The sequence below is a fragment of the Actinia tenebrosa genome, unplaced genomic scaffold (genome assembly GCF_029948245.1).
Source record: "Actinia tenebrosa isolate PJP-AT-01 unplaced genomic scaffold, QUT_ActTen_1.0 PGA_scaffold16__25_contigs__length_10494907, whole genome shotgun sequence".
Classification (NCBI taxonomy): Eukaryota; Metazoa; Cnidaria; class Anthozoa; order Actiniaria; family Actiniidae; genus Actinia; species Actinia tenebrosa.
In genome coordinates, this window is record NW_028292576.1 from 9,719,894 (window position 1) to 9,740,212 (window position 20,319).

A 20,319-nucleotide genomic window follows, 5' to 3' on the forward strand; every position below is an offset into this window, starting at 1 on the left:
CAAGCTCAACCTTGTCAAAACTTTGACCAATGCTGTACAAACACTGCCTTCCTATCTACATGTAGAATACCAGACAAGGTAAATCCTCACTAAATCAAAACCAGCTTTAAGTATTTAAAACCCTTTTATTCTCTCACAAACAGCCAAACACTGCAAGATTATGTCTCAAGATTACAAACGATGAAAACAATTGAGCAGACAACATTCAGTTTTCTAAACAGAACCAGCAATGGCTTTAAGATCTTTGATACACTGGGAGATGCTTTCTTTCTCCTAAAAAAATGAAGGAGATCACCATTGAGTAACACTGGGACATTTCAATTCAATTTTTTTAATGACGGCATTTGAGATTTTGCCCAAAGGCAGGTGTTGCGCAATAGGACAATAATCTAAGGTAATCTCATAGAGGGATATGGTAAAGATGGACAGAGAATCAGGGACTTCATTTGAATGCTATGGAAGATATTAGATATATGCTATTTAATATTGATATGAATCCAGTCAGGGTGTCTTTCCAAGGAGGGGTACAGAATATGTTTTTCATGGTCCAATTATTATGGGCATCACTACACTGAGATTCCCTTAACAAAAGTGATATCTTTTTAAAGTGTCTATGCCACATGAAGTGAATAGTTGAATGGTAAAAGAATTTCATATGATTCGAGTGATGCATCTTGGAGATATCAAGATGGTAATGATGTGAGGTCAAAGGAGGCATGATTAAATATACAAAACTTTTCTAGGGCAGCAAAATATCCTGTATATAACATCGTTGTCTTACTCAGGGTTTATAGAAAATTAATAGCAAATTTGTTTTCTCATAGTAATCAGTGTTGCGATTTAAAATCAATGAGAAGCAAACTCAAATCCCTATGACATCACGCTCATTAACATATTGGAAGTATAAACCTTGATATCTTCAAGATGCATCACTCAAATCATATGAATTTTTTTACCATTGAAATATTAACTTTATGTAGAATCAATACTGAAAATATTGAGTTATGTGGTATAGGCACTTTAAGCAGAAAACCTTTTGAACAATTATCTTTACCAATACAAAAAGTCAAGAGATATTTGTCACATTATTTACCTGTTGTGGTGATATGCTTTTAATAACCTCTTTCTCAACCCAGTCTATAATGTGGTCCTGTTCAACCTTGCGCTTAAATTGTTCTATCTCGAGTTGGTAATCCTGTTACGACAGCATTAAAATAATTTTTATTGTCTGCGGTTTTCAATACTCTGCAACTCAATTTTCGCAAGCTTCACACAGAAATTTGGTTTTTCGCTGTCATCAATGGAGGCAAAAAAACCCAATTTCAAGCCATTGAAATGTCTGAGTTTGTATAATATGGAAAACTGCAGTAAGATTATGAACCAACAATCAGACACTCCAAGTAATATTGTTGTGTTGACCACTCTTAAAACTCCAGTGTATGCAGGCTTAGCCGTGACTCCAGGAGTTAATAATAATAATAATATAGGTTCTTAACAAACGCATCATACAACATCTCGATGCTTTTTACAAAAGGACCAGACGGATATCAAGTTTGTGGAAAAACTTGCGAAAAAAGTCAGTTACTCCTGGTGAACAGGTAATGTTTTAGTGCAGATGTAAACTCTGGTACTGAACTTGAGTACTTAATTGCATCAGGGAGATTGTTCCACAGTGCCAGTGCAGCCAAAGCGAAGGTTCTTTTTCCAAACGTTGATCTGCTGTTGAGTTGCTTGTTTTGTTATTCTAATTTCTGCTTAATTTGTTTACCTAACCTTTGATATGAGACTACTGGAAGTCTGCATACACTGGAGTTTTAAGAGTCATCAATAAAGAGGAATCAAATGAGAGATTACTTACAAGACGCTTCTTAACTTCTTTGTGAACTGAGTGAAGCCTGTTTCTGTACTCCAACTCCATACTCATCACATTGTTTTCCTAAAACAGGAACAGAATTTTCATAATTTTGGCTCTGTGCTTTGAGGGTTTTTTTCCGGGTTCTCCAGTTTTCCTCCCTCCACAAAAAACAAGTTCTAATTCAATCTATTGGTTGCCTTGTAATTGGGTACAAGACCTGTAAGGCTTTTTGTCCATCTCAGAGTGGTAAAGTTAAATAAATAAATAAATATATAACTTTATTTGCAAAATGATAATCAAGTGAAACCCTTAAAAATTGAATGAACGTCAAATAAGAAAATTATTTTATAATTCAAAAGATAAGAAAAATGTGCTTTCGAGACTCCTAAATATATACAATGAAATCTCAACTTTGTGTACAACCATCCCATTAACTATTTGTTAAATAATGTGTTACCTTTAAGATCTCAGCAATGTCTATACGACACAATAACATTTCATCCAATTTCTTTTCATTCTCAATGGCTGTCTGCAAGGAATCTACTTGTTGGTTACGAGATACATTAAAGGAATCCAAAATTTCCTGGATAAAAAAGAAAAATACATAAGTTAATGGAGACATACTCCTTTAGAAACCTTTGAAGTCATCCATGGTATGCGACAAACAAATACAGGCATCCCAGACCTCCTATATATCCTATATTTCCTATAATTTGTATAGGATCCTATAAAGAGCCTATATATAAAGAGAACTTCCTATATTTCCTATAAATAGTACGACCACTGAGTGATATATTTATATTTTACTCTGTTTAGCATATTTGGTATTTGGTGAAGGTAATAAAATGGTGCTCCTTTTTTGGTTCTGTTTTTTTGATGGCTTTTTGGTTCTGCAAATCATTACCAGTGCACCCTCCCTGCAAGATCCCTGGTTATGCCACTGAAAAGCTATTTTAGCTCCTATAAAGTGCATATATATTCGTGAAAAAATTCTATATTTTCCTATGTTTAGAACTTGCACAGCCTATATTTCCTATCAAATTTGTCTAAAAAGTGGCTGGGATGCCTGCAAATACCAAATCAAAGATCAGAATTATCAAACCCTCAAACAACTTTTGAGCTAATCAAAGGTGGGGTATGGCTAGCTAAACTATTAAATTATCTATTTATTTTTATTTATCATTTTCTCATACATCCCCCCTCCCCCTTGCTTGAGTCTGTGTCTACCATAGTGTCATCAGATTTTCCTGAAATTCTATGTTCTTATTTAAGATGGTGTCTGGTTTTGCAGAGAAGGAACACCAGGGGGAACACCTTCGACTAAAAGGGAACATCAAAAAACTTTGCTGGCATGTGATGCTGAGTCCAGGAAATGAAACTGAGACCCCAGAGGTAATATATGGTGAGCTACCTCTGCACCACAACCACCGATTCCCAAAACGTATAAGATGTACTTTTCATCTAACCTTAGAATAGTTGTCCAATGCTTCTGCCACTGGTTTTCCTGTCTTCTTTATAACCCAAATAAAAGTACCTGCCATTACTGCTGCAAGGTAGGTCTGGAAAATAAGAAACACAATCACTTGGCATTAAATAATTTAAAATTTATAAATAATGTATTAATTGATGGTGCACAAATTTTTCTCTTTCGTGTGTTAAATTCTTTTGAATCATGAAACAAAGCTAAATGCAACATTTTCTCCCAACTAGCTGTCAATATTTCGTGGTATTGTCGTCTCAAAATCGTAATTAGTTTATAAAATCCTGGCTAGCCCTGAGCAACAGAGAACTTGAAACTGGAGTATTGTATATAGTATTGGAAGTAGAACACTAATACACAGTACCTCTTCATGAATACACAGTATTTCCTTAGACAAAGCATAAGCACCAAGGCCACCAAACAGAAGAAGGTGTCCTAAAATACAACACAATCATGCATCAAATTAAGTTGCTGTTTTTAAATCTTATCAATACCCTGAAACAACCTCTGGGCTGATCTAAGTCAGGGCAAGGCTAACTCACAGATAGAACCCTGAAACAACCTCTGGGCTGATCTAAGTCAGGGCATGGCCAACTCACAGATGGAACCCTGGAACAACCTCTGTGTTGATCTAAGTCATGGCAAAGCTAACTTACAGATCAAACCCTGAAACAACATCCAGGCTGATCATTGTTAGAGCATGGCTAACAAACACACATCAAAAAGTAATTTAGCTCATTCGGTTTCATGGAAGGAGGAAGCTGAATCAAGGGAGAGACCTAGCAAGCTGTACTCAAGTGAGATGAGGACTCCAGGAATCAAACCAGAAACTTCAGAGGTCAGAGACAAGTGTGCTATGGTTCTGCCACCCTTGATTCCATTTTATCCTTTTGATATCCCATTTTGATTATATTAAGTATGATTGTTGTTGTGAATGATGATGATTACTACAGTACTTTATTTTAGTCTTACCAGTTTCACCCGTTTTTTCCTTGATCTTGGCACTAACATCTCTCAAAAACTGACCAAATTCTGGAGTTTCATCTAATTGAAACAAAAACAGAAATAGTTAAGCTTTAGTTTTAAAATTCTAGCATTATGAGCAAGTACAACCTAAAATCTGGAATTCATCTGTAAGCATTCATGCATTCATAAGTGCTACGCGGTCCATATATTCTCATCCATTCATGCATGAATTAAGTTGTTCTTAAAAATCAATACCTTTACTCTCTTGGACTTTCGTCTGACATAATCTAGTTAATGCTGGAGCACTATAAAAAATTATAAAATAACTGTTATAAATCTTGCATTCTGATTGGTTGTGACATGTGCTTTATGAGAGCACACAGCATGTGTGTGCACTTTCAGTCATTCTTATCTAAAATAAGGGTTATTGTAATTTGTATTTTATAAAAGAAATAAAAAACTTGCTTGCTATGTTGTGTGCAGTCTAAAGCACTTGGGGATTGAAAGAACCTTGCGAAGTGTTGAGAAGCACTCTGTTATGTGCCGTGCTTTTCCTAACACTTCTCTCATGTTCTACCAGCCCCTGTGTGCTTTATAAAGGCTGGTTTAGACAGTACGATTTTCGCCTACAACTATGGTATACAACACGCTCACGTCTGTCGTAGTCGAGTTGTAGGCTTGATTGACACGCTGCTACTCAAGTTGTAGAATGGCGCAAGCGTGTTGTACATGATAGTCATAGGTGAAAATCTAAAAATCTAAAAAATCTACAAAGCTTTTCGCTGTTGTATCACAGCGTGGGACAATCACAACAGAGCTAGGCTCCAAACTAAGTGAAAGCCCAAAGATCGAATTAGAATTTAGAAGTTGATTTTTGAGGAGGGAGGAAAACCGGAGAACCGGGATAAAAACCCTTAAAGCACAGGAGAGAACCAACAAACAACTCTACTCATATACGACATCGAGATCGGCAGGACTCGAACTCGGGCCGCATTGGTGAGAGGCGGCGCATTAGCAGTGCATGCCACCGGTGCTACGTACCATCTAAACTGGCCTTAACACAGGTGACCACCAGAGAAGAAGTTCAGTCTAAGAGGCATTGGGCTGGACATTGTCCATTGACCGGCCATTATGTTTAGCCTTGAAACTGATTTAAATTAAGGCTTGTAGACATAAAGGGATTTATTTATGCTTTGTGCACATTACCCTACTACAAGATTTCACACATGTTACCCTTCATGTCTGCTGAACTTATAACAAACATAGACCTCAAACATGCAACTTTAAAAATATAAGATTGAATACTCTACCTTGGCTTTGCACATTGCAGCAGCCTTGAGACACCTGGAGCTTTTCGAAAAAAAGAAAAAAAATTATTACCGAAATAATTAACATCCGTTTTAGTTTAAAAGGTTTAAATGGTGCAAAAATACTTTACGATTCTCGTAAGCTTTGAAATACAAGTCAGTCTACAGTAAATAAATCATGTTTTGACAGAAGTACGCACTGAAGAGGGACTTGACCATTTTGTAAATACTGCAATAGTCTACGGTTCATGTTTTATAGTTTATGAAGAGATTTTAAGCTTTTTATAATCGAATCGACCCGTAAAAAAGTCGGAAAAGTATAATATTTGTACACAAGCTTTGCAATCGTGGGATAAATAACGAAGAAAAAAGCCATGACAGCTTCTTTTTTATCACGATTTCAGGAGAGCAATTGGCTCTTTAGTATTTGAAATGCCTTAACTTACCAACTCGTCCAGCCAAACGCAACCTGGATAGCATTGGACTGATATTTTTTTCGCCAAACTTACTGTACCGGCAACAAAATGGCGACCTTCTTCACGTGCGGACCGGAGAGGTTCATGGGATTTGATGAAATGAGAGAGACTGGGAAGAGAACGTTACTTCTAACGCATTCTGGGTAATCATTCTATTCTATTTTATTCTTTTCTTTTCGTTTTCTTCTTCTTATGACAGAATTTGAAATCTCATTTTTATTTATTTGATTTTGCCAAAAGATCATCATTTGGAAGGCTTACGAAATTAGTTTGAGAAGAGTTGAAGTAGACACATCGATAATAAAAAATTGGGATGGGTAATTTTTTTTTAATCGTTCCCAAGCACTATAACTTATCTATATTTCTATATCTTCATGTATTTCCTAAGTGCTACGCGGTCCACATACTCTCATCTCTTTTCTCAAATAACTTCAGTATCCAAGAGTAAATTTGACTTCCCAATTAATAACCAAAACAGGAAATAACAAGTACTTGGCAACTGCTATTTATTCTGCTTTTGTATTGTTGTTCTTGTATACATAAAGAATTAATTTTCATTCTTCAGATACAAGAGAAGTTCAGGTATTCTTATTCTTTGAACTTTGCTGTTAAATTTTTTTTTTTAACTTTGCTGTTAAATGTCGTAATTGGCGTATAGGAACCAACCAGCTCAAAAACGACGATCAAGTAAGATCGATGTTGGGCTCAAAGCGCGGGTTGAATTGTTCATTCAGTCATGAATACGTAGAATGCAACAAAATCAAGTCTTTTTTGTCAAAAGACTATACATCGAGTAGCCTTTTTGTTGAAACGCGTCACAGTTTGGATGACGAAAAACCTGAATCAAATTCTCTAGAAAAAGCTACTGAAGATGTTGAAAATGTACAAGATGCAGGTCCTCTTGTTGGAATAAAAGGACGAAAATTAGCTTATGGCATCTGGGCACCAGAACACAGAAACCCAGCACGTATTTTACCACCGTTGCACATTTCCAGGGTGAATAACCCACGAGAAAAACTGTGTCAAACACTCAATGACTCCAACGCATGCGAAAGAAAAAATTTGGTAGTGGATTAGAATGGATATCGATTTTTGAGAGCAAGAGTTTCAGACCAGGTTCCTCGCGGTTCACGGAGAACTGGAAATAATGAAATCTAGAGAATGGGTGGATGGTAACCCATTATGTTGTATGGCGGGATACGCTAAATACCTCGGCATTAATAGACAGAGAGCATACAGTCTAAATAGGAAGAACAGTAGGTTATATCGTATAAAAAGGTTTGATCTTAAGGTATGCACTTGATCGAAATATTTTTTTAAAACTAGTATTCGCAATAATACATATACGCGAAGAATAATATAAATAAACATGGGAAATGTTTTTATTTTTCTTAAAAGACTTAGTATATATAGGTTGGGTTACACGAAATTTTCTTTACAGTTATAGTTGGCTAAATTTTCGCAGCGTTTTCTTTTTTCAGTCATACTTATGTTTTTTAATATTTCCAAGCCTAAACTTTTCAAATATATTTTTTCAATATTAAATATTATGGGACCAGTCTAATTAATAGATAAAATTATTCTCGTAAGAAAAACCAGTTGTTGTATGTATTAAAATCAACTACTCGTCAAATTTCCACTTCTCAATGTCAAAGCTAGTGACAAAACGATCTGGTGTCTCGCCTGACCTCTGCTGGTCAACCTGTTTGACCATGACGCCCCATGTCTTGGCCAACCAAACTACAAATCTTTACCAAGCGATGCATAAAAATTCTCTAATAAGGGAACTATACTTTGTGATTGTGTCTTGATATAAATAATTAGAACACTGCTTTGATTGTTTAAAGCTGGTATCAATCTGACGTTTGATTTGATCATCGAAGATTTCATTGTAAATTGATGAAAAGGAATTGATACAATGGGCCATTTTAGTGTTCGCTTGAGTCATTTTTTCGCCATTGCTTTAGTTTGTCTTATATCCGAAGTTTCTACCCAAGGCCAGAAGAAAGGATTTCGCGGAGGAGATAAAAGCTATGGAATCAAAGTGGAAGCTACAGCGGTCGGTACCAACTTACAATACAAGCTGCCCGAGGCAAAAGCTAAGTCTTCGTCGCCTACTGATTGGGAAGTTGACAACGACAACGCAGAAATGCTCTTTGCTATGAACTCGCCTATACTAGCTAATGTTATTACTAAGAATCCCAAATTTAGCGTCAAAGGACAATGGCCGGCGTATAAAACAACGCTTACACTTCCAAAAGGAGTTAAAACCGGTTCAAAGAAGAACGAAATGGTGGTGAAATTAGACACATACCAAGGAAGTGGGTTTGAGAGTTCGGGCGAGGCTCTAGACGAAGAGGAAGTATCAGGGAGCAGCCAGAATATCAAGGATAAGAAAGTAAGTGATTCTAGTGAATCAGGCTCTGGAATTTACGAATGTTCAGGAAACAAAGATCTTGATGAAACGATAGACATATCTGGATCCGGTTACGCTGAAAACGAAGAGGCTGTCTCTCACGAGGAGCAAGTAAATCAAGTTCCGAAGAAAGAGAGCGAACAACCTGAACAAGAAAGAAGATCAGATGTGGCTCAAAAGAAGAATAACGAAAGCGAAGATGACTTTAAGGATTTGTCGTTTGAAAAGGTCAGGCTTGCTGTTGAGAGTCTTGGACATTTTAGTTTGAGAGACGAGAGAACGAGTAAAGCATTGAAAGACATAATAACACACGCCAAGAAAGTCGTGAGAGAAGCCAAAATGGTGCTGAATGATGTTGCAAGTGTCGTCACAAGCGTAAAAGATTTTGTAAATGGAAATTACGATTTAGAAGATAAAGATAATGAAACGCAAAATACTGTGCTTGAGGCAAAGAATGACTCTGGAGTTAAAAAAGCGCGGGAGGAAGCCGAGAGGGCGGCGCTGCAGGCGAGTTATGCGGCAAAAAGAGCGCAAGCCGCGTCAGAAATGGCGCGAAAATTTGCAAACAAAATCTGGAACTCTGCCAAGACCTCAAGATCTTTTGGTAAGTCAAGTAACGCAATTCTCCCCAAGCAAATGGACAACGAAAGTCTTAAGAAGCAAGGAAAACAGAGTTTTAACGACAAGAACAAGCAGAATGAGAAAGAAATGAGTGATATCTTGCAAAATTTTGAAAAAGTACTGGGCAACAAATTCTTCAAGATCGAAAGACTTCAGAAGAAAAATGTCACGCAAGAGCAACGTCGTTATGGCAACCATAGTGCCACGAAGACAGAACGTAACTATGGCAACCAGACGTTAGCGAATGTAAGTCGTGAACACAGCACCCTGAGGTTTGTGGTTGATAAGCAGAGAGGTAACCATAGCAACTACGATTCTTCTTCTGGCAACAAGAAAACCATCACAAAGGAAGAAAAAGAAGGAAACATAGTCCAGAATGTGCGATTAAGAATGAAATCTGATGACAAACAAAAAGACAGAGGTAAGACAAGGTTATTCAAGGGAGAAAAATCGAAACTTGGAAAAGAGAGCTACAAAATTGAGGAGGAGAACAGAAAACGAGCTGACAAAAACCATGCAAATAATCGCGAAGCTCTAAAAGCAGCCAAAGTAGAAAAGTTATTCAGGAATTCATCAAATAAAAAGCCACACAATGTTGCTCACGGAACCAAAGTCTTTTCGCAGGTTGGACGAAAAAACATGCCAAAGCTGGTGTTACCATGGAAACATCGGTTGCCAGGCGACACAAATGAGGTAGTCAAAAACGCAGAGGCCCGATTGGGAACAAACGGTGTTTCCGTAGCCACAGCAGTGAAAACGAGAAAAAAAGACGGAAGCCAAAGGGAAGGTGACAAACTGCAAATAAAGAAAAAGCTGGAAGAGTCTGGTGGCGTAGATGATGACACCAGCACTGATGATGACGTCGATAGCAGTTCTGACCAATCAGGATCGACTATCTCGGGAAGCTATGACATAGAATTGGAATTGGAACCAGAAAAGCTGGAATTTGTGAAAGGGGAAGGAAAAATGAACGAAAAACGGATCAGGATTAAAGATCTGACCGCGAATGGCCAAAGGGAAAAAGTGCCCCCCGCAACATTGAAAGAAATCCTAAAAGCGATTAAACGTGTAGAAGGAATCCTTGGATTCACGATTGAAAAGAAGAAAACCAATGAAAAGAAGTCTCGTATTTATCATTAGACTGAAGCATTAAAAAACACCAGCTGATCTGAAATAGTGACGTAGATATGACGTCACTGCAAAGCTGTAAAAATTAACAGCGAAAAATAAAAAACCGTCCACCATTGCAATAAAAATACAAAACTCATTAGTTATTGTGTTACTCGGCTCATTAGCAATGCTATTTTCTTTCATTTGGATGCTTGGAAATTTCTAGAGGAAAAGTGACACTGCAAATTTTCCCGATCCTGATTGGCTAACATTTTCTCTCAGATCAGCTGGCAAGTTTATCATGGGAGACATTTTAAAGATAATTAATGAGGTTTCTTTGACGTTTTAGGTCAGGGTGTGGGTATTTCTATTAAATCTTAGTCTGCAAACTCGTTTTTCATATTTTTCTTGTCTTGATTAGGGAATCAAGGGTGTTGTAGTGGTGGTGCACACTCTTCTCACCTCTGGGGTCTCAGGTTTGATTCCTGGACTCAACATCACATACATTAGTGAATCAAGGGTGGTGTAGGGGTAGTGCACTTGCCTCTCACCTCTGGGGTCTTAGGTTCCATTCCCGAACTGTGGCATCACGTGATGAATTTAAGCCTTTAGTTTCAAAAACTTAGGCAATTTGAAACACATACATTTTTGTTTTTGACTAATTGGCATACAGACATACAACGGGCGCAGACTTTTTTCACTAGTATTATTGACATTCGCACGTGTAGCCACTCCCTCTCTCCATCATTGCTCTGTTTTAAAGGTATCTTTAAAAAGCTAAAGTTACACTGGCTTTTGAGAGGGAAGTCGGGACATGACAACGGTGAACAAGGAGATCAGTTTTATTGAACAATTTTCGGAATCACAATTTGGAATTACAAAATTCAACAGAATAAATCTTGATTTCAGTAAGCTAGGAAGTCATAGAACTTCCTTAACTTCATCATGTTAGTTATGCTGATTGCTGAATAAAATTACATATGTAAATCATCACACAAACTATCAGTTATTAAACCTAATGTTTACCCTAAAACATAAATAATAGTAAACGCACTCGTACTATACTTCAACTAAGAGGGTCTGGATCGGGTTTGCTGTCAGCTGACAAATGCTGATACTGAAAACGGTGATTAACTAGGAAGCATCACCTGCTTCAATCACCCTACACTACATACATAGAGTGCACGCACTAAAACCGTGAACATTAAATAGTACTAATTAGTCCTATTTCATACAGAATCCTTTGTTTTCTATTGTTTAATTATCACTATTTAGTTCTGAAAATTAGTATTTGTTTCACGGATTTAGCGTGAGCACTCTACCACAATTTTTCATTTGTAGTACAATTTATTAATAGATTTAATTTATATAATTTACTAAATTGTAACAATTAATTAATAATATTAATTGAGTGTAAATAAAAGAAGTTGAAGTTGAAGTTGTCATAAAATTTAACTGAAAACTGACAAATAAGTGACATTTTAGACAACTGACAAATAAGCAGAATTCTAACTAACGGAATCAGTCTACAACTAATAGTAGCGAGTCATCGTTTTTTTTTTAAACCTGGAAAAAAAAACCCTGATACCTTTGAATTAAGCATGAACCTTGGTACATTCGGTATGTACTTTCTTTTTTTCGCAACTACAGTCATCACTTTCACCGCATACAGAACAAACTATAACTGCGCCTGCAGCATACATACCAGCGGTTTTTATGGCAGGCATGGAAGTGTCAAGAACGAACTGACTTGTGGGTACGGGCATCCCATGAATACGATCAGTAACCACATCTCCCATCAGCTCACCAAATTGCACACAATTGTTGCATCTCTCTATAGCTGTGATATTTCCATTATGAGACGTGACGCTGGTCGTACGAATCTCAGCCTCCGCTCCGTTAGTACCAAGCTTATCAAAGGCTTGATGTTCGGCACAGGCACGTGGAGCTCGATTGCCAACTCTTGGTTCGATATCCATATTCCTCTCATTTGCTGCTCTTTCAAGGACTCCTGCTTCTCTCGAGAATTCACCGACATTTCCTTTCTTAGCATTTGTTTTACTATTATAGCCACTAGCTTCGCCTTCCGAGGCGTACTTATTCATTCTTAATTCTTGTCTACACCGTCTGTTTGTCCCGTAAGCCTTTTCTCCCGTTTCAAGGTTTTTAGCTTTCGTGCAAACGTGGCTATCTCCCTTGACATCCTTAGTTACTTCTTTTAACTTTTTGGCAGTGTCAAGAACATCCTTGGCGCCCTCTTTTCCTACGCTTTTCTTCAACGCTTTTCTTTGCTTTGAAGCTTTGTTCAGTGTCTTGCTGGTCTTCGCTGCAGCAGAGCCGGCAACAAAATCTCCGGTAAGAGAGTACCCTACGTCTATGACTGAGTTGATAACACCATAACCATCTTTCTTTTTATCAGATTGAATTGCCTGGTCAATAGACGCAATAACTCCATAAGGGCGGTCTTCGTTTTTTACATTACTTTCAATAACAGATACTGTGCCATCGTACGCAAAACCACTCGAAGCGCCAGCTAATCCACCTAGAACTACTCCTCCTCCAACTCCACCAGTTAAAGCTCCAGCCCCGACCACAGCTAGCGTGCGACTGGCGCCTTTCATGCAATCATGACCATGTTCCGTATCTCCAGCTATGTAATGACCAACACCCTTTATGTGCCCGACAACTGGAGTGCTGTCAATGACCTGTTCAGCTGATTTACCCATCTTTTTCACGACTCTCACTGCTTCTTTCTCATCGCCAGCAATACCATGAATGGTTGCACGTACGGGAGCAACGATTATATTTCTCTCGGAATATTCCACCCAAGAATTCCCAGCATCCTTTACAAACTTCTTGGCAGCATTTTTGGCATCTTGTTCATCCATTATCTCTCCTACAAGAGCGCATGAACCAGCTGCAACTACCTTCACACCGCTATCAATAACAGTAACGATTTCGCCGACCACTGGAATTGTCTGTACTGCACCCATTCCTGTAAACACAGAAGAATTAGCAGGAATAGCAATAGAAGTAGGGCTACAAATACCGTAGACCAGGGCATATAGAGTAAAATTTACACAGCAAACTTAGGAATTTAGGAAATTTATAGCAAACACTTACCCAAAAGATCCAGATAACACAATTCTGACTGGCGTTTCTAGCAAAACTTCAGAAGCTGAACTACTAACTACGCAGCTCTGAAGAATTCTTTGAAATGATCAGTTCACCTCGGCGCACCACCTTTTATATACTAGAAATACCTCGTATTGTCCCCAAGTACGCAGTTATGCAGAATTCTTAGAAATGACCAGTCCACTTCGGTACACCCCTTTCCTTCTTTTCCTAGAAATACCTCGTATTGTCCCCAAGTACGCAGTTATGCAGAATTCTTAGAACTGACCAGTCTACTTCGTTACACCCCTTTCCTTCTTTTCCTAGAAATACCTCGTATTGTCCCAAGTACGCAGTTATGCAGAATTCGTAGAAATGACCAGTCCACTTCGGTACATCCCTTTCCTTCTTTTCCTAGAAATACCTCGTATTGTCCCCCAAGTACGCAGTTATACAGAATTCTTAGCAGGGGCGATCCAGGAATTTGCTCAGGGGAGGGTGCTGCTTACAAGGTTAACCCAGGGAGGGGTGCACTCATTAGAATCAATGGGAAGAAACCCTTATTTTGTATCTTCGAGGTAGGGGCACAAAGTCGAATCAGGGAGGGGTGCGCACCCCCTGCACCCCTCCTCTGGATCCGCCACTGTTCTTAGGAATGACCTGTCCACTTCGTTCACCAAGTCTCTTCCTATTAGTTAGATCCATACTACACTACCAAGGCCCTAGTTTTCAATTTTCTACTTTAAAGGAATAAATTAATCAAAACATAAGTAAATTTGACTTTCAAACATGCCTGATAAAGTGGACTTCACAAAATGCCAAAACTTAGTGTCCATGCTTGAAACTCAAGTCTAATTCTTTCATATTGTGTTCGTTAATACAGTATCTTGGTCTGATAAAAGTATACTCTCGAACTGTTTTGTATACTTGGAGAAAACAGACATTTATTTTCGCACTCAAACTCTTCAAAGTTCTTAGAAAACGTGCTGAAATGCACGCATGCGCAATCATTTTTCTCTAGTGTCACGGTCAACGATACTATTGTCAATAAGCACTAGTCAATTGAACTAGGTTTTCTTGAGTATTGACTATTGACTATTGTATTGTTTCCAGGGAGATCAGGTTATGGTTATCATGAACTGTTCTCTTCGTTCTCTTCTTGTTTGGGACATTTTTGACATCATGTGTTACCATAACTTCTTCATCCAACACAACAGAAGAACAAGACAGTTATCATAAATGAACAATTTAATTCATAAAGTTTGGGGTCACAATATTTACATATCATCCCTCATTCCTGATTAACCAGTGGTTTAACCAATCCCGCTCACCAATACATTTCTTCTAATTACTTATTGTCATTTATCTCTAATATAGAGTGCAAACAATATAACCGTGAAACTTTAGTAATACTAAATAGTAGAAGATAATATAGGTAAGTTGTAGTGCTTGGGAACGAGGTTATTCCGGGCGAAAGCCCTTGGAATTAAATTGGACCTTCGGAATTGTACTACCGATGCTCTACCAGCTGAGCTAGAGGTCAGACTGAGAGCAGGCCGGGGTGAAATAGATGTTAGGTCGCGGTAATTATGATGCAAAGATGAGAGTATGCACTAGCAAGCACTACAACTTACCTATATTATCTTCTACTATTTCATTAGTGCCACGCGGTCCACATACTCTAATACTAAATAGCACAATTTCATGCAAATTCCATTGTTTTCTATTGGTTTAACTAGCATTATTTTGTACTATTTAGTAATTAGTGTTTCACGGATTAATTGTTTGCACTCTACCTACTCTTTCTAATTATCCTAATTATTATCCTAATTATACAGCTTCTCATTAATCCCACATAGGTAACTGTCCAATTATTTTCTTAATTGAACAGGTCTCGTTGATATGGGATTAATTAGGCAGCTATGTAATTAATAGGTAATGGGATTAAATGCTCCCCAATCAAGAAATAATTAGACTCAAAAAATTCCTCTGACTGCCAAATTGGACTAGGCCTATGGCCTCTTCCAATTTTGTCAGTCCTCGGAATTTTCAGCATGGAGTCCTATTACATATACTAATCGACAATTATTGCTTATCTTTGTCTTTTTTATAGCTCTATATGATTAATTGATAAGTATCTTTATATAGTTTGAGTGTGTATATGGGGGGGGGGGGGGGGGTGGGGGGTGGGGTGGGGGTTGGGTGGAAGGAAAGGGGAGGTCCTATTTTTTTGCAGCAAAGCTTTTTTTGACACTTTAGGAATGGGGAAAGTTATGAAAAAATTTCCATTTCTTAGGTTAAATTACTCCTAGTTCATAAATTCAATAATTACAAAATTATCAGGTTTTTCAAAAGTAGAGTGCAAACAATATAGAGTGCTCACACTAAATCCGTGAAACAAATACTAATTTTTAGCACTAAATAGTGATAATTAAACAATAGAAAACAAAGGATTCTGCATGAAATAGTACTAATTGGTACTGTTTAATGTTCACGGCTTTAGTGCATGCACTCTATCTGTGAAATATTAGTAATACTAACTTACACTATTTTATGCTAATTCTATTGTTTTTTTTTGTTTAACTAGCACTATTTTGAACAATTTAGTAATTAGCGTTTCACTGATATATTGTTAAAACTGTTTTCAAAGTTGAAAATATATCATTGAAAGTCTGTTTCAAGTTGTCCTATTAAAGTAGTAAATTTCGTTTGATTTATCAATTCCATTGATGATTAATTAATATTATCAATACTGTCTTATAACTTGCCAAGAGCTCCAAGTACAATCAAGACTATGACTGCTATCAGAAGCAATACAAGGAATATGAGAATAAGAGTAAGACGAGTATTCTTCCACCACATTTGTTTGCGTAGATGAGTTGAATGTCTTTGAAAAGTTTGAGCCTAAACAATGAGAATATATCAACCACAGGAATACCATGAACAAATTATGTCAGCCATAATTTTTTCTACCTCAGCATCAAGTGAGTAAAGTATAATAGGAGGGGGATGTCAGGGTTTGCGGTGATGCTGTATTGCCTTATTTTTGGTGCAGTTTTATGGTAAATTTTTATTTTAACCTGTGGTACTAGTGCACTTTTACAAGACTACGTGGTTTGTAGTTGTTATAATATTTGATCGCAGTAATTGGGGAAAAAAGTATACAGCAGAGTTTTCATTTCTTGCTTCCGTTTCATTCGTTTTAATTATATAGTCTAAACGCAAGGCCGAGTCAGGTGTTTTGTCTGTGGACATCTCAGCTTGCACAGTCAGTCAAAGGCCATTATTGTGCAGAGTTTTGTAAATAAAAGCTTTTCCAGTTAATACTTGATATTAATTATTAGATTGAATCAGCCCAGAGGTTGTTTCAGGGTTTGATCTGTGAGTTAGCCATGCCCTGACTTTGATCAGCCTAGAGGTTGTTTCAGGGTTTGATCTGTGAGTTAGCCATTTCCTGACTTGATCAGCCTAGAGGTTGTTTCAAGGTTTGATCTGTGAGTTAGCCATGCCCTGACTTAGATCAGCCTAGAGGTTGTTTCAGCATTTGATAAAACAGATATTTCTCTGGCATTTGGTTGTTGACAGTAATATTTGCTAAAAGAATTCCAAATGAAATAAAAAAAGTTCATGGAACTTACACTGCTATCAAGGTTTTCTGCTTTGTCCATCAAAATTTCAATCTTCTCTCCCCTCTCTAGCACTTTTTCTGGAGAAGAAATTTGTTAAAACTATAATTTAAAGTATAAAATTATTGACCAGGAAATGCTGGGAAGAATCTGGTTTGCTGAGTCTCTCCCCCTCATGAAGACTCAGTGCCCCCTAGCTACTAACTTGACCCAATTAGATCAAAGACCTGAGATTAAATTTTGAATAACAAGTGCTCTCAGGAATGGCAGAGATGGGGCCTCCACTTTTTTGAGAATTTTTTTTGAGAATAATTAAAAACTTAAGATGTTCTTTAAAGCATTCCAAGATGAGGCTAGATTTTTACAATGGGTTGTCTGTAATGCATGTTATTTGACCCCCTGACTTTCACAACGAAGCTCCATCAACTCTAGCTCTTCATTTCATTACTACATGATAGGAAAACGAACGAACTATAACATGCTTGTCATTCAGTTTAAAAAAGTCTTACCTATGTTTTTTGTCATGACATCCTTGACATCTTCCACTTCTCTTTTTACTTTACTAAGATTGTCGTTACCATAATTGCCTGGCTCTGAGAACAATGTCTATGAAATTTCACAGAATATAAAATAAGAGAAAAAGGATCATAATGCAGCACAAGTGAAAGTTTTCATTCTTGGGGTGCGTGTTACGTAATAGCTGCCAATGTTGGTTGATGATAACAAAGCATTCCTCATTAGCTTCTTCTGTTTCATTGTTATTCATATCTCAAGGGATTTTGAGTCATGTGGTTGCACCCAAAAATTGCAAGCTTTATCCTAGCCAAGATAATTCACTGCATGAACAGACTTATACTGTTCTAGTATATGTAGTTACATGGCATTATACATACCATTTGTGAAGCAAGAACTTGGGCAAAATCCCTCTTGAATTCAAATGCATGAGCATTCCTTGCTCTTTGCTTCAAACTTGAGTTGCAAAATCTTCTTTTTATCTTAAGAAATAAAACAAGAGGATTGAATACCCAATAACTTGGATGGGTGGGTGGGTGGGTGGGTGGGTGGGTGGATGGATGGATGGATGGATGGATGGATGGATGCATGCATGCATGCATGGATGAATGAATGGATGGATTGATGGATGGGATAGGACAACTTTATTCTTACCTCTTCCAAAAATGCATAAGGCTGACTCTTCCCAAACTCCTTATCAGCCATGCAGAGAAATATCAACCCATCATCCACTATCACGTGAAACTGGTAACTATAAACAAAGTATGATAGGTGAAAAATACTTCTTTATTTCTTATCCAGTAATACCAGTTATTCAACTTTTAATGTATTTGCACCTCAACTGTTGCTGTGTGCAGTCGAAAATCAGAACTCAAGAATATGAGAGTTCAGTGTTAGGAGAAGCACATGCAGGGCCGTAACTAGGGGGGGGAGCACAGGGTGCAAGTGCACCCCCCCATAAAAGCCTAAGGTCCGCTCATCCATTTTTTTTTGGTTCTGCTTTCTTTTGGTTACCTTTTTTTATTTTTATTAATTAATTAATTTTTTTTTTTTGGTTCTGCTTTCTTTCGGTTACCTTTTTTTTTTTTTTTGGTTCTGCTTTCTTAAAAGAAACAATCAATGGTCCGATTTTATTCGATGTGCACCCTCCCTGTAAAAGTTCTGGTTACGGCCCTGACATAGTAGAACAATACATCTCAAGACAGTGTACCTCTGGAAATCCCTTTATAACTGCACTTAGCACATTTATACTTGCAGATGGACATGATGCACAGAGACTTATAAACAAGAAGAAGCTTGTATAAATGATGAATGTGTGGTATTCTGTGGTTTTATATCAAAAGCACCAGTGCATAAAATGAGAAAAAGCTAAAATTATCCGATAGTAAAAGCGATGTAATTAAATGATACAAAGAGGGAAATAACTTAACATTTCCGACACGTAGTCAGAATTAATTACATCTTCTTTTATGATTGATAGCTTTTAAGAATTGTTTGAATATTAGAAATAATTGTATCATCATGATATTATAAAAATGATACTTGAGCATATTGGCGCTTTATATAAATAAAATTCAAATTATTTCTTTTGAATGTCTGAGCAAATTAACTACAAAATGGTCATTATATACTATTTATCTTAAACTAGGACGTTTAAGCAAGGATTCAAACCAAGGATACGAATAATTAGAGCAATGTAAGCTTAGGCTTCTAAAATAACAAATTATAAATATTCACACCAAAAAACGAGTACAAAAGTTGATAAATTTATCTACTAAATGTTTCAAAAGTAATCAAATTTAAATTCCAGAGACTATAGAATAAGTATTAAAGCAATGCTAAAGATAGTTTAGAGCTCTACAATGAATATAAATGCAATAAAATCACCATAAAGAAAGCGAGAAAATTATATTAAAGTCTAACCGACCTTCCGGAGACATAAGTACACTTCGTGTTGTTGGAAGGAATTTTATCCAAAATTGTAGCCGTAACTTGCTGAAAGTTGCCCGTAGTTTCGGTATAGTCTACGAGGATTGTTGTTCCTCGAGCTATTAGGCTGTAATAAATAGGCATGACGGGTTAAATGCCTGCAGAATCACAACTGTTCTCTGACTCTTCAAAGCCAAAAGTAAAACCAAGTTTTAATTTATAATTACACAGGCAACCCAATCTAGATATATTTTGAAACACGAAACTGGCGTCGAAATCTTACGTTTTTTTAAACAAAGAAGCAATAATATTACACATTAAAAAAATAATGTAGTAGGTATTGAACAGAAAACGAAAAAGACTTTTGACTTATTGTTAATCTTTTGGATTTAATATGTCGGATAAGTGATATAGTGGGTTCCCTGTGTTATAGTTAAAGCATACGTAATGCAAGACACGAAGTTAATGAAGGGACCGGAAGTACTAACACCACAGTCGTGAGACAAATCAATAAGTATCATTTATTAGATATATTTCATTGAAATTTCAGGCAATTATTCAGGCGCAATTTGGAGTTTTTCCCTGACTTATTGTTTCTAAACTTTTAAAGTTCTTAACACTTGGGCTTTTCTTCAGTATAACCATTATCTCCCCCCCCCACAGTACAGAGGAGCCCAACACTCAGAGTTCTTCATGCCATTCTCCTTTCTTCTCCCTCCCTGTTCCCTTGAACTGGCCTTTGCTCCACTGGGGAGCAATGACACCCTAGCCCTCCTTAGTATCCCATTGAGAGATGTGATCTTTGCATAACTCGCTACTTCGCACACTGTTGACGTAATATCCAAGAGAATATGTTTACTTTGGTGCCCTTTTGAGTGTTGTGATTTTTGTAAACATCATTTACTG

General features: G+C 37.1%; 4 protein-coding genes across 4 annotated transcripts; 1 reads left to right on the forward strand and 3 right to left on the reverse strand.

Moving 5' to 3' along the window:
- Positions 1–105: 105 nt before the first annotated feature.
- Positions 106–6,182, reverse strand: LOC116289909 (ATP synthase peripheral stalk subunit b, mitochondrial). The gene is made up of 10 exons (XM_031696851.2): positions 6,055–6,182; positions 5,612–5,651; positions 4,557–4,606; positions 4,308–4,379; positions 3,700–3,770; positions 3,322–3,414; positions 2,313–2,438; positions 1,859–1,936; positions 1,094–1,195; positions 106–273 (listed from the first exon to the last, which is right to left on the reverse strand). The coding sequence occupies exons 1-10, from the start codon at positions 6,086–6,088 to the stop codon at positions 214–216; spliced, it is 726 nt and encodes a 241-aa protein (XP_031552711.1). The 5' UTR covers positions 6,089–6,182; the 3' UTR covers positions 106–213.
- Positions 6,183–7,857: 1,675 nt separating this feature from the next.
- On the forward strand, positions 7,858–11,068 carry LOC116289904 (uncharacterized). Its single transcript, XM_031696847.2, has one exon. The coding sequence runs from the start codon at positions 8,003–8,005 to the stop codon at positions 10,259–10,261; it is 2,259 nt and encodes a 752-aa protein (XP_031552707.2). The 5' UTR covers positions 7,858–8,002; the 3' UTR covers positions 10,262–11,068.
- On the reverse strand, positions 11,056–13,660 carry LOC116289905 (uncharacterized). The gene is made up of 2 exons (XM_031696848.2): positions 13,355–13,660; positions 11,056–13,226 (listed from the first exon to the last, which is right to left on the reverse strand). Exon 2 carries the CDS (start codon positions 13,222–13,224, stop codon positions 11,827–11,829), a length of 1,398 nt encoding a protein of 465 aa, XP_031552708.1. The 5' UTR covers positions 13,225–13,226; positions 13,355–13,660; the 3' UTR covers positions 11,056–11,826.
- Positions 13,661–15,532: 1,872 nt separating this feature from the next.
- Positions 15,533–19,617, reverse strand: LOC116289903 (vesicle-associated membrane protein 7B). The gene is made up of 6 exons (XM_031696846.2): positions 19,412–19,617; positions 18,139–18,235; positions 17,865–17,966; positions 17,481–17,577; positions 16,984–17,051; positions 15,533–16,249 (listed from the first exon to the last, which is right to left on the reverse strand). The coding sequence occupies exons 1-6, from the start codon at positions 19,555–19,557 to the stop codon at positions 16,103–16,105; spliced, it is 657 nt and encodes a 218-aa protein (XP_031552706.2). The 5' UTR covers positions 19,558–19,617; the 3' UTR covers positions 15,533–16,102.
- Positions 19,618–20,319: the final 702 nt, after the last annotated feature.